The sequence below is a fragment of the Mandrillus leucophaeus genome, unplaced genomic scaffold (assembly GCF_000951045.1).
Source record: "Mandrillus leucophaeus isolate KB7577 unplaced genomic scaffold, Mleu.le_1.0 Scaffold200, whole genome shotgun sequence".
In the NCBI taxonomy this organism is placed as follows: Eukaryota; Metazoa; Chordata; class Mammalia; order Primates; family Cercopithecidae; genus Mandrillus; species Mandrillus leucophaeus.
The window spans coordinates 252,836-266,978 of NW_012102033.1; the positions used below are offsets into that span (position 1 = coordinate 252,836).

The window sequence follows — 14,143 nt, forward strand, 5'->3', positions numbered from 1 at the left end:
TTTTTTTTTTTTTTTTTTGAGAGGGAGTCTTGCTCCGTTGCCCAGGCTGGAGTGCAGTGGTGTGATCTTGGCTCACTGCAACCTCCGCCTCCTGGGTTGGGTTCAAGTGATTCTCGTGCGTCAGCCTCCTGAGTAGCTGGGATTACAGGTACCCACCACCACGCCCAGCTAATTTTTGTATTTTAGTAGAGATGGGGTTTCAGTATGTAGGTCAAGCTAGTCTTGAACTCCTGACCTCAGGTGATCCACCCGCCTCAGCCTCCCAAAGTGCTGGGATTACAGGCGTGAGCCACTGCGTCCAGCCTCTTTTTCATTTTTTAATGTAACCATTGATAGTTATAAATTTCCCCCTTAGCATTGCTTTTGTTGCTTCCCATAAATTTTAGTATGTGTGTTTTCGCTTTCATTTATCTGTATTTTCTAATTCACCTTGTATTTTCTTCTTTGATCCATTTGTTGTTTAAGAGTGTGTTTAATTTCCACAAATTTGTAAAAGTTTCAGTTTTACTCGTTTTTTTCTTTTTTTTTTTTTTGAGGCAGAGTCTCGCTCTGTCACCCAGGTTGGAGTGCAGTGGCCGAATCTCAGCTCACTGCAAGCTCCACCTCCTGGGTTTACACCATTCTCCTGCCTCAGCCTCCTGAGTAGCTGCGACTACAAGCGCCCGCCACCTCGCCCTCGGCTAGTTTTTTGTATTTTTTAGTAGAGACGGAGTTTCATCATGTTAGCCAGGATGGTCTCGATCTCCTGACCTCATGATCCGCCCATCTCGGTCTCCCAAAGTGCTGGGATTACAGGCCTGAGCCACTGTGCCTGGCCTCAGTTTTACTTTTGTTATTCATTTCTAACTTCATCCTATTGTGGCTAGAGAAGCTATTTTGTATGATATTTATCTTTCTAATTCTGCTGAGAAAAAAAAAGGAAATTTGTGGCCCACAAATTTGTGGTCTATCCTGGAAAATGTCCCATGTGCACTTGAGAAGAATGTGTATGCCGCTGCTGTTGGGTAGAGTGTTCTGAATGTATCTGTTAGATCTAGTTGGTTTATTGCGTTAAGTCTATTTCCTTGCTTATCTTCTGTCTGCTGGTTCTATCCATTGTTCATAGTGGGATATTAAAGTCTCCAATTATTGTAGAACTGTCTTTTTATCCTTTCAATTATGTGAGTCTTTTCTTCATATATATATATATACACACATATATATACACATATATACACACACATATATACATATATACATATACACACATATATATACATATATACATATATATATGAAGGAATTAGGAGTAAAGAAGAAGAGTTGGTCAACATACAGCAGGTTCATCTCACTGTACAAATGTAAGTTTCTCAAGCTTCAGTTCTTTGGGCATCTGGCTTTTTGGAAAATTGGTCCGGTTTCATTTTCATATCCTTCCTTTATTTTGGACCTCCAGTTACACATTTTAGGCCATTTGATATTGTCCCACAGTAACTAATGCTCTGGTAATTGCTTTCAGTCTTTTTTTTTTTTCTTTGTGCTTCATTTTGGATTGTTTCTATTGCTATATCTTCAAGTTCACTGATTTATTAAAATCTGCCAGTAATCTTCAGTGAAATTTTCATTTCAGGTGTTGTATCATCTCTAGAAGTTCTATTTGATTTTTAAAATATATCATGGCCAGTCAAGGAGTCTTGTGCCTGTAATCCCAGCACTTTGGGAGGCCATGGCAGGCAGATCACATGAGGTCAGGAGTTCGAGAGCAGCCTGGCCAACATGGCAAAACCCTGTCTCTACTAAAAATTAAAAAAAAAAAAAAATTAGCCAGGTGTGGTGGTGCACACCTGTAATTCCAGCTACTTGGAAGGCTGAGGCAGGAGAATTGCTTGAAATGTGGAGGCAGAAGTTGCAGTGAGCTGAGATCAGTGTAGGCAACAGAGTGAGACTCCATCTCAAAAAAGAAAATATCTATCTGTCTAGCTGGCTAGCTATCTGATATTTCCTCATTCTGTTCATGCTTTCCTTTTAAGTCCTTGACCATACTGAGCATATTTGTAAGAGCTATTTTAGTGTTACGATGTGTTAATTCCGTTAGTCAATCATTTCTGTTTTTGTTTTCTATTTATGGGTGACTTTTCCTGCTTCTTTGCATGTCTAGTAATTTTTGACTAGATGATTGACATGAATTTTTTGTTGTTCAGTGCTAGGTTTGTCTATGTTGGCCTTTGTTGTGACATGCAGTTACTTGAAGATCAGTTTCGGCTCTTTAAGAGTTGCTTTTAAGACTTTTTTTTTTCCTTCCCCAGGTCTAAAGTAGTCCTACTACTAGAATTAGAGCTAGTTTATGCCACCTTGAATGTTCCAAGTATTCAGTAAAGTCTCTCCATACTGGCTGGTGGAAACTTAAGTAATTCTTCTTGTTCTTCAAGTTCTAGGAATTGTTTTACCTATAGTTCCTCAGCAATTTTCTTTCCTTGGAATTTACTCTTTGCCTGTTCTTATGAAGTTTCATAAGAATACATGTGCAGGTTGATATTTAGCTAATGGCTCAAAGTATTTTATCCAGATTCCTAGAGCTTTTTCTCTGTGGCTCCCTTCTGTTGAGTACTTAGCCCAGATAATTCTAGTCACCTAAGCCTTCCTGAACTGATTTTTGCCTCAAGTACTGAGACTGCTAGGCTCTGTTTGTATTCTTCCTCCTGTGCCAAAGTTTGGAAATCAGTAGCAGAAAAACAGGGCAATGATGCAATTAGTTACCTTGTTTTTTGGCCTTTTTTTTTAGAGATTGCAATGCTGTACTGCCTTTGTTTAATATGTGAAAATAGTTGTTTCTATTATTTGTACAGTTTTGTAGTGTTTTTGTGGAGGTAAGTCCAGACACTGTTTTGCTTTCATGGTCAAAAGTGGAAATTTCTTCTCCCCACTTTTATCTGGATCCTGTATATCCTTCATCTCTGTTTTCTTAAAATTATTTTTAATTAATTTAATTTAATTATTATTATTATTTTGGAGATAGGATCTTACTCTGTTGCCCAAGCTGTAGTGCAGTGGTACGATCTTGGTTCACTGCAACCGCCCTCTCCTGGAGTCGAGTGATTATCTCACCTCAGCCTTCTGAGTAGCTGGGGCTACAGGCGTGTCCCACCATGCCTGGCTAATTTTTGTATTTTTTGGTAGAGATGGGGTTTCACCATGTTGGCCAGGCTTGTCTTGAACTCCTGACCTCAAGTGATCCTCCCACCTCAGCTTCTCAAAGTGCTGGGATTACGGGCATGAACCACTGCACCTGGTCTATTTTATTTTATTTTTTTTAGGGAATGGGGTCCCACTCTGTTGCTCAGGCTGGAGTGCAGTGGTATGATCATAGCCCACTGCAACCTTAAACTCCTGGGCTCAAGCAGTCCTCTCCACTTAGCCTCCCAAATAGCTGGGACCACAGGCATGTGCCACTATGCCTGGCTAATTTTAATTTTAATTTTTTTTTTTTTGGTAGAGATAGGTTTTCACTGCATTGTCAAGGCTTATCTTGAATTCCTGGCCTGAAGTGATCCTCCTGCCTTGGCCTCCCAAAGTACTAGGATTACAGGCATGAGCCCGTGTCTGGCCTATCCTTCGTCATTCTTGTTCTCGTATTGCTCAATTTAGCTTTACTCACAGGAATTTCTCCTCATTGTGGCTTGTGGGTTGGAAAAGATCCCTGGTTGGTTAATTTTAAGAGTTCATAGAATCTAGCCTGCCCTGGTCCCTTCAGTTTCTATTGTAGACTCCATGCACTCAACTGTTATTGATTAGGCAAGGCATCTTCTAGTTTTAGCTGCTGTTCTCTAATAGGCTTTCCATGATTTCTGGTGAGTACCTGTTGATTATTTTGAGAGGTCTGTTTCCCTGCACCTCACCCCCAGGTCTGTCAGATGTTGTCTTGCTTCCTTTGTTTCCTTCCACACAGATGCTGATTCTTCACAGGTCTGTGGCTCTTGTGGTTTATTCTCATAGACTTGTATTTTGGGGTTTATCTTGGTATCGTAAATATTATCCATGGATTTTGGGCTTGCAATCTAGTAGAAATACTTGTTTTCATGTGGGTATTTGGGAAGATTTTAAAATGATGTTGCTGTTATTGCCATTACCTCCCCAGGATTTTACTCTATATTTAAAAAAAAAATTATAAGTGACATTAAAAATTTTTGTTTTCTAATTATGTATTGCAAGCATAGACATATAATTAATTTTCATTTATTGCCATTTGCATACAACAATCTTGCTAAATTATTTTATTAATTTAAATAATTTATCTGTAGTATTTTGGATCTTCCACAGATATAGCATCTGTGAATAGTGAGTTTTGTTTAATCTTTGTCTTTTGTTCCCCTTGCTTTACTGTGCTGTCTAAAATATTTAATGCAATGGGAAGGAAGTGCTGATAGCTGTTTTCATTGATTGTTCTTGATTTCAAAAGTAAAGCTTTCCTCATTTCACTATTAAGTATGTAGCTATGTTTAAGCATACGTTCACTATTAAGTATGATCATTTTTGTTTTTTGAGAGACACCATTTATCAGGGAAATTATTCCTGGTTTGCTGAAAGTTTTTCTCTTTAAATCATTATTGTATGTTGCACTTCATGAAATGTTTTTCCTCTATTTCTTGAGATGATAATATTTTTCTTCTTTATTATATCAGTGTGGCTAATTATATTGATTTTCTTTAGTGGAATGCTTTGAATCATTTCTACTAAGAGTTTTTTGCTTTGTAGTTACCATGAAGCTTACATAAAACATCTCCTGCCTCAGCCTCCCACAGGGCTAGGATTACAGGCATGAGCCACCATGACCAGCCCCAAAGGCTGGATTTTTGTACCTAATTTTTTCTTCAGCCTTTTCTCCCCTGCATGGTTTCCTGCTTCTCTCTTAATCTTATGGAAGCATCGTTTGTCTCAGGGAGACACCCGTCAACCCACTGCATTTCTCTTTGGAGTGACCCACCTGTTGTTGCATTCTCTGGCATATAGCTTCTGGAAGCCATTGGTTCACTGGAGCAGAAGGTCTTTGGCAAGTGATTGTTTTTATTTCGCACAAGTTGCTGGGAAAGTATTTACTTCCTGAAACATTGAACCACTTTGCCAGGAAAAAGAGATGTGAACTGACTCCTCAGTGATTACAGTTTGGTCCTGTTTCTTGTTTATGTAGCAGAAGTTTCTCTGTTTTTGACATAAGAATGGAACCTATTTTTCAGAAATGATGCAGATATCCCCATATTTGTAATATTTTAAAATCATTTGTGTTTTTTGTTGTTGGGTAGGGGAGATTGTGGTAAGTTTGGGGATCGGTGTTCATGTGACTATCTTTCTTAGAAGAAACTTCCTTTTTTTTTGATAGTGAATTGTAGGAGTGGCAGGTGCTTGGAAGTTTAAAAAATTTAAAAAATTTTTGACATAATTTCAGACTTACAACACTTCCATCTTTCCTTGTCTTCACTGACTGTGACATTTTTACTGAGTACAGGCCAGCTATTTTACAGAACGTACTTCAATTTAGATTTGTTTTCTGATGTTTCCTCACGATTGGAGTTTTGTTATACGTTTTTGGCAGGAATCCCACAGAAACGATGTTGTGCTCTTAATGCGTTGTATCAGGCGTTATATGATATCAGTTGACTATTATTGGTTAAGGTAGTGTGTAACACTCTAAAGATACTATTTTCTTTTTTGGGGGGGGATATCTTGTGGGGAGATACAGTAATACTGTGCAATTATCCTGTCCCCATCAAATTTTCATCATCTTGTGTTAGCAACCATTGATGATTCTTGCTTGAATCAGTTATTACTCTGGTAGTTTCCAGACAATGATTTGTTAAAAAGACATCTTTATTGAGGTATGATTGACATGTAAAAAACTGTACATATTTAATGTGTACAACTCGATTAGTTTGTGATAAGCAATTACCTTCTAATTCATCGTTCCTTGTACATGTATTAGTTTGTATTCTACTGTAAGGAAGAGGTTTTCCTTTTCCTGAGTTGTATCCCTGTGGATTCATAGATTGTTTTAGTCTGTTGGTTCTCATCTGTTACTGTTATTTATTTTGATGTTCTTATTTGTCCAGATTTGGCTGATGAGGGCTTCTTCAATTGGATTTCTTTCTCCATGATGATCTTTTTACTTTCACTTATCAATACATATTTTTTCTTGATTATGATTATTGTTATTATTATTTTTTGAGATGGAGTCTTGCTCTGTTGCCCAGGCTGGAGTGCAGTGGTGCCATCTCGGCTCACTGCAAACTCCACCTCCCCGGTTCATGCCATTCTTCTGCCTCAGCCTCCCAAGTAGCTGGGACTACAGGCGCCCACCACTGTGCCTGGCTAATTTTTTGTATTTTTAGTAGAGACGGGGTTTCACCGTGTTAGCCAGGATGGTCTCAATCTCCTGACCTCGTGATCCACCCGCCTCGGCTTCCCAAAGTGCTGGGATTACAGGCGTGAGCCACCACACCCGGCCGATTATTATTTTTTTGAGACAGAGTCTTACTCTGTCACCCAGGCTGGAGTACACTGGTACAATCTTGGCTCACTGCAACCTCTGCCTCCCGGTTCAAGTGATTCTCCTAAGTCAGCCTCCCTAGTATCTGGGATTACAGGTGCCTGCCACCACGTCTGGCTATTTTGTTTTTGTATTTTTGGTAGAGATAGGGTTTCACCATGTTGGCCACGTTGGTCTCAAACTCCTGACTTCAAGCAATCCACCTGCCTTGGCCTCCCAAAGTGCTGGGATTACAGGTGTGAATCACCACACCTGGCCATATTTTTCTTGATTATTAAAGTAATACAGGTGAGTGGAGAATGGTGGCTTGTGCCTGTAATGCCACCTACTCTGGAGGCTGAGGCAGGAGACTCACTTGAGCACAGGAGTTTGAGGCCAGTCTGAGCAACATAGTGAGACTCCCATCTTGAAAAAAACTTTTAAAAATTAGCTAAGTATGGTGGCACATGCCTATAGTCCTAAGTACTTTGGAGGATAAGGTGAGAGGATCCTTTGAACCCAGGAGTTCAAGGCTGCAGTGAACTATGGATCATGCCACTGCATTCCAGCCTGGGTGACAGAGTGAGAACCTGTGTCTGAAAAAAAAGTAATACAAGATTTAAAAAAATGTAATGTAAAATCAGGGATAAGGATATAAACATACTTGTAGCCATCATCACTTTTTTTTTTTTTTTTTTTGAGACAGGATTGCCCAGGCTGGAGTGCAGTGGCGCGATCTCGGTTCATTGCAACCTCTGCCTCCTGTGTTCAAACGATCCTCTGGCCTCAGCCTCCTGAGTAGCTTGGCTTACAGGTGTGAGCCACTGCGCCCGGCCTGATCATCTTCTCTATATTGATGTATTTCCTTTCAACCTTTCATTGCATTTTTAAATGTAGTAGAGATAGAACTAAAGATAGAAATTTGTATCTTAGTTTTATATTTTTAACCTGTAATTGAATTATAAGCATTTTCTTGAGTAACAAAGAGCTCTTTGGAAGCTGTGTCTCAGAAGCAATTATCCATGTCACCCAAATGTGCCAGTGCTGCCTTGAGGCCCACCTACTGCCTCTGCTTTTGGAAAGCATGCTCCTTCCCCCACTGAAAGAAAACTCCAGTTTCCCCTCTCTCTTCCTCTCTTTCACGTAACTTTTTTTCTTTTTCAGCACACTCCGTGCCCGTTTTCTTGTATTTGAAGAGCCAACAGAAGTTCAGAGTGGCAGGAACTTGGAGACCAAGGAGAATAGCCCCAGATGCGAGGTAGAACACCATCCTTTTGCTGGAGATAGAGCAGTAGGTGGAGCTGGAGAATGAATAAATTAACAATCAATAGGTAATAAAATCAGGAGATGAGAAATGCCGTGAAGTAGAGAGAGCAGCGGGTAGGTAGCTGCTATTTTAGATAGGTGGACAGGGAAGACATCTGTGGTGAGGCTATATTTGAGTTAAAGATCTGACTGTTTTACAGATTAGAAAGCTCAGAAAGGTAAAGTAACTTTTCTAAGATTACAGGGCAGATTTAGTATTAAATTAGTTTAGTTTTGTTTCATTTTTAAATTCAGAAGCCCTCTATAAATAGTACTTCAGTGTTCTTAGAAACCCTTTGATTTCAGGCTGGCTGCGGTGGCTCACACCTGTAATTCCAGCACTTTGGGAGGCTGAGGTGGGCGGATCACTTGAGGTCAGGAGTTCAAGACCAACCTGGCCAACATGGCAAAACCCCGTCTCTACTAAAAATACAAAAATTAGTCAGGTGTGGTAGTGGGCACCTGTAATCCCAGCTACTTGGGAGGCTGATGCAGGAAAATCGCTTGAACCCGGTAGGTGGGGAAAAAGAAATCCTTTGATTACAGGGATTCCTGACTTTTGGGTGTGTCTCTCTCTATCCCTATGCCGTGCAAGAAAACATTTCTGTTTTGTTTTGTTTTGTTTTGTTTTGTTTTGTTTTGGGATGGAGTCTCACTCTGTCTCCCAGGCTGGAGTGCAGTGGCCTGATCTCGGCTCACTGCAACCTCTGCCTCCCGGGTTCAAGTGATTATCCTGCCTCAGCCTCCGAGAAGCTGGGATTACAGGTGCCGACCACCACACCCAGCTAATTTTTGTATTTTTAGTAGAGACGGGGTTTCGCCATGTTGGCCAGACTGGTCTCGAACTCCTAACCTCAGGTGATCCACCTGCCTTGGCCTCCCAAAGTGCTGGGATTACAGGCGTGAGCCGCCACGTGAAAACATTTCTAAGAAGTGAAACTTATGCAGGAGACTTTTTTGTGCTTTGAATGTCAGTGGTGGTTGGGATAGAAATAAAGTTTGCTTTGAGGAGATGTTGAGGATTGTTTTGTAACTCAGTAGTTACTTGACTCTAAAATCTATAATCTACAGTTTTTGGTGTCCTGCAGGTCTGTTCAGGAAGACAAACCCTCCCTTGCAGAAGCTGGAGCTGCCCCAGGGAGTCTGTCTGGGATGAAGACAGAGGCCCAGCCTTCGACATCCTCGCTGGCAAACACCTCGTGGACTGGCACAGTGATTTCTGACACTGTCCCAGGAAGTCAAACATGGGAAGACAAGGGTCCATTTACCTGGTCTGCAGCATCTGGGACCTCAGAGGCCCAAGTTTCAACAGCCCGGGTTGCAAAGGCTAAGGCCTGGGAGGCTCATGTTTTTGAGGCTCAGGCCAGGGCCAGTCAGCCAAAGCAAATTTCTGTATTGGAGGCGGCAACTGCCTCAATCCTGAAACAGCAATCCACGTACGAGAAGGTGCAGATGACAGAGAAGAAAGAGAGTGAGGTCCTCCTTGCCCGTCCATTCTGGTCCAGCAAAGCTGAGTACATTCTGGCTCAGGTGGGCTTCTCTATGAAGCCATCTTGTCTCTGGCGCTTTGCCCACCTGTGGCTTAACAGTGGAGGCTGTAAGTCTGGGGACCAGGAAACCTGAGTCCACAAGGGGCAAGCAGGACAGAGTCCTGTCCAGGCTTTAACCGTGAATGTTTCTGAGATATGTAGAGACCAAAGACCTAGTGCTCTGAGCAGGATAGGAGCCAGGTCCCTGGACACCTAAAATCATGAGAGGTGTAGAGGTTCAGGGTATCTGAACATGGGGATGGCAAAGCTTGAGGCCTGGGTCCAAGGTGGGCTGGAAACTAGGTACTCTGGTCTTCCAGGAATTGGGGGCCAGAAGACTGGACACTTGGGACCGTGAGGGATGTAGACATGGGTGAGCCCTGATGCCTGTGACCCTGGGGGAGGTCGCTGGTAGGGAGAATGTTTTCCTGGGCTCCTGGAGTCCAGGCACTGAAAGGACATGGTTCTCAGAGTCCCCCCCTGAATCCTCTTCGCAGGCAGTTTTGCCGCCATCTACATCTTCATGCTATTCCTGGTCAGGATTCCTCTTGTCTTCCTGGAGATGGCAGCCGGTCAGAGCATGCGTCAGGGTGGCATGGGTGTATGGAAGATCATTGCCCCCTGGATTGGTGGTGTGGGGTATTCTAGCTTCATGGTGAGGAGCCCATGGCTGCCCAGGCCTGACTTTTACACCCCACCCGCATCCCAACCCTCCTCCTGAAATGCGCCCCATGAATACCTCCATGGGTCAGATCCCTTTGGTTCCCCAATCCTCTGTCAAATCCCCTCCCTTTTCCTGTCCCTGCTCTTCCTCCCCAGCCATGTCCTCCTTGGCCCCCAGGTGTGTTTCATCCTCGGCCTGTACTTCAATGTGGTCAATTCCTGGATCATCTTTTACATGAGCCAGTCCTTCCAGTTTCCCGTTCCATGGGAGAAATGTCCCTTAACGATGAACTCCAGTGGCTTTGGTGAGGAGGAAGTGAAAGAAGAGGAGAAGGGAAAATGGAGAAGTAGAAGTAGAAGAGAATTTGGAAGAGGAGAGAGTGGGGAGGGACAAGGAAGAAGAAGAAGAAGGAAAAAGAAATGGGAGAGGGAAAGAGAAAAGGGAGGCGGGAGAGGGGATAAGGAAGAAGAGGGAGTACTTTGTCTAGCAGGCATGTCTAAAGCCAGGTCCCCCCCAGATCCTGCATGTGAACAGACAGCACCCTCCATATACTTCTGGTACCGGCAGACCTTGAAGGCCTCAGACAGAATCGAGGATGGCGGGTCACCAGTCTACAGTCTGGTCCTGCCCTTCTGTGTTTGCTGGTGTCTTGTTGGTGCTTTCATGATCAATGGGCTTAAGTCCACGAGGAAGGTGAGCCACCAGTATTGGATTCCTTGAAATTCTCGGATGCTTTAGCCCTTACCTCACTTTGTTACTTGTTGATCTCCTAATCTCTTGCTCCTCTGGCCTTTTACTCCCACTGGCCCCTGACTCTTGCTGAAGGCTTTCTTCTAACTTCTACTCATTTCTGACTCGGAACTTTCGATCCCTCCTGTTGGTTGACCTCTACTGGTACACAGGTGCTGATCTGTCCCACTCTCAATTCAGGTGATCTGTGTCTTGGTACTGCTGCCTTATTTCATCATCATTGGTTTCTTCATCCGGAGTCTGCTGCTGGAAGGGGCAAAATTTGGCCTTCAACAGTTGGTAGTTGCCAAGGTGAAATCTGTCTCCTCAATCCTCCATCAGGCCTTGTAGGGCACCACAGCTGCCTGTTCTTAGAGCTTCCTTTCCCCATTCTTTCCTTCTGCATCTCCCTCTCTCCTCCCTGCAACATTTCTATTATAGTTGTCCTCTGCTGTTTCTTTTACAACCCCCTTATACTTGTCTTCTCTCTTTCAGATATCGGATGTGTACAATGTGAGTGTGTGGTCTGTAGCAGGGGGTCAAGTTTTGTTTAACACAGGCATAGGCCTTGGCTCTGTTGCCTCCTTAGCCTCCTACATGCCCCAGTCCAACAACTGTCTCAGTGATGCCTTTCTCGTGTCTGTGATAAACCTGCTCACTTTGTTGATTGTCACATCTTTCAACTTCTCTGTCCTGGGCTTCTGGGCGACAATCATCACACATCGCTGCTGTGAGAGGTAAGGCCAGCCCCCTTGTGGAGGGTCCCAGCCCCAGGGAATTTTCAAACCCGGAGACCCTAACCTTAAAGGCGCTGCAAAGATCCACGTTCACACATTTCGACCTTGGGTGCACTTGCATACCTTCCCCATAGCTAAAAATGGAGACAATAGAATCTCCTATCATGTATTATCCTTCTCAGAGCCTTTTGTCACCCTAGAAAGAAATCTTCCAACTGAGAGATTGCCAGCTCTCCACCTCAGAGTGGATATGCTAAGAGGGATATACTGAAAATGGCAAACATTGAAGGCTACTCTAATCCCAGATACACAACAAAATAGCATCCAAGACCATACCAGCCAGAGACCCTTCCAAGGCTATCGTTGGAGAGGTGGAAGGCCCCATCCTTAACTGTCAACTCCTGAATTGGGGATTTCTGTCAATCTATCAGAAACTCCAAAAGGATTCTCTGTACTAGAACCTTAATTGTCTGATCACCCCTGTTTCTTATTTTTCTTATTTTTAGGCATTAATTTCAAAAACATCCATCAGACATTTAGGAAGTATTCTTTCTATACCACAGAGACTTGGACAGGTGAATCTGACCACAGTCCTTGTTTCATTAAGTTTTCAATTTTGGAGGGAGAAGGAAAGGAGAGAATGAGACAGCCAAAAACTTATGCTAACGGGTAACTGAAGTGATAGGTGGGGACAGGAGACAGCCATTAATTCTGTTTGGGCTAGTCAGATGGGGCCTTCCAGAGGAGGCAACCCTGAATTGAATTTCTCCCAGTAGTCTTTTTTTTTTTCTTCCTCCTCCTCTTCCTTTCTCTCCCAGAGTAGGTTTTTTTGTTTGTTTGTTTTTTTAGTTTAAATTTTTGAGAATGGGGTCCCGCTACATTGCTCAGGCAGGTCTTGATCTCCTGGGCTCAAGTTATCCTCCTGCCTCTGCCTTCCAAAGAGCTGGGATTACAGGCATGAGCCACTGCTTCCGGCCTCTCCTAGTAATCCTAACCCTCACAAATAACCACCATTTTCTTCTAGAAGATGCCTGGGAATATACATGTGTGCGTGTGCAAGAGTTCTTGACAGCATATAGTTAGGAAAGGAATTGCTGAGTAGGGTGTGCTCACCTTCAGTTTTATCATATATTGTCTGGTTTTCAAAGTGGTGTAATGCATTACCCTCCCATCAAGGATGTGTGAGACTTCCATTTGTTCTACTTTTTGCACAACACTTGATTAAACTTGGTTGGACTTTTAAATTGTTTCCAGTCTGGTGGGAGTGTAATGGTAACTTTTTGGGTATTTTCAAAAGAAACCTTTTATTATGAGCTATTACATACATATGTAAAAATACATAAAACAAGGCTGGGAGCAGTGGCTCACGCCTGTAATGCCAGCTCTTAGGGAGGCTGAGGTGGGAGGATTGCTTGAACCCAGGAGTTTGAAGCCAGCTGGGTGAGACACCGCCTCTAACAAAAAAAAAAAAAAAAAAAGAAAAAAATGTATAAAACAATGTACAGTGTAACGAACTATGAAGTAAGCAACACTTGTATTAAGAACTAGAATAACCCTAGCTGCTCTCCATGTATCTTTTTCTAATCATAATCCCTTTACTGCTTCCCAGAGGTTAACCATCATAAAAGTCAGGATAGTGGTTATTATATTGCTTAGTAGATATGCATACATACATGATCAAATATAAAGAAAAACAAGCCCGGGTGCGTGGGCTCACGCCTGTAATCCCAGCACTTTGGGAGGCTGAGGAGGGTGGACCACAAGGTCAGGAATTTGAGACCAGTCTGGCCAATATGGTGAAACCCCATCTCTACTAACAAATACAAAAATTAGCCGGGTGTGGTGGCACACACCTGTAGTCCCAGCTACTCAGGAGGCCAAAGCAGGAGAAGCACTTGAACCTGGGAGGCGGAGGTTGCAGTGAGTGGAGATTGCACCAATGCGCTCCAGCCTGGGCGACAGAGCGAGTCTCCATCTCAAAAAAGAAAAAGAAAAAGCCTGCTGTGGTGTTAACTGGGATTGCATCAAATCTGTAGATCATCTCTGAACCAGCTTTCCTTGCATTCCCGGTTGTGGAGAAGGGCCAGGGGCAAAGCTTCTGCTTCATTTTTATTGTGAAGGTGTAGCCCTTTGAAGTTGTCAGATTTAAGTGGGGAACTTCTATTCTGATCCTTATTTTGGGCAGGCTCTGGTGCTTTATATCTGGCCTCCATGGCCCCCTTTTGTATCTGAAAAGTCTTAAAATTGGAAACTGCAGGTCTAGTTTGTTGCATTTTGCATACATCTTTGGGACAAAGTATATTTGGAAGTCCCCTTTCTCCACTGCTTTGCCTGTACTTCAATTTTTGCCTGATGATTCCTTATTATCTTGTCAACGTTTTTATTTCATTAGAAGATTTAAAAATATCTTCCAGGCTGGGCACGGTGGCTCACGCCTGTAATCCCAGCACTTTGAGAGGCCAAGGCAGGCGGATCACCTGAGGTCGGGAGTTCAAGACCAGCCTGACCAACACAGAGAAACCATGTCTCTACTAAAAATACGAAAAAATTAGCCAGGCATGGTGGTGCATGCCTGTAATCTCAGCTACTCGGGAGGCTGAGGCAGAAGAATTGCTTGAACCCAGGAGTCGGAGGTTGCGGTGAGCCCAGATTGCGCCATTGCACTCCAGCCTGGACAACAAGA

General features: G+C 43.0%; 1 protein-coding gene across 2 annotated transcripts in view; it reads left to right on the top strand.

The window, feature by feature from the left end:
• The window catches only part of SLC6A16 (solute carrier family 6, member 16), a 24,178-nt gene that overhangs the window by 4,692 nt on the left and 5,343 nt on the right, over window positions 1-14,143 (top strand). Inside the window, exons 2-8 of one of the 2 annotated variants that reach the window (XM_011979309.1) lie at window positions 8,890-9,127; window positions 9,158-9,398; window positions 9,828-9,985; window positions 10,172-10,298; window positions 10,512-10,687; window positions 10,925-11,035; window positions 11,219-11,460. In XM_011979309.1, the coding sequence (XP_011834699.1) occupies window positions 8,954-9,127; window positions 9,158-9,398; window positions 9,828-9,985; window positions 10,172-10,298; window positions 10,512-10,687; window positions 10,925-11,035; window positions 11,219-11,460 (1,229 nt within the window). In that variant the 5' untranslated portion in view covers window positions 8,890-8,953. Of the gene's footprint in view, window positions 1-7,660; window positions 7,755-8,889; window positions 9,399-9,827; window positions 9,986-10,171; window positions 10,299-10,511; window positions 10,688-10,924; window positions 11,036-11,218; window positions 11,461-14,143 lie in introns of both variants that reach the window. The other variant, XM_011979308.1, reaches the window with a different exon arrangement.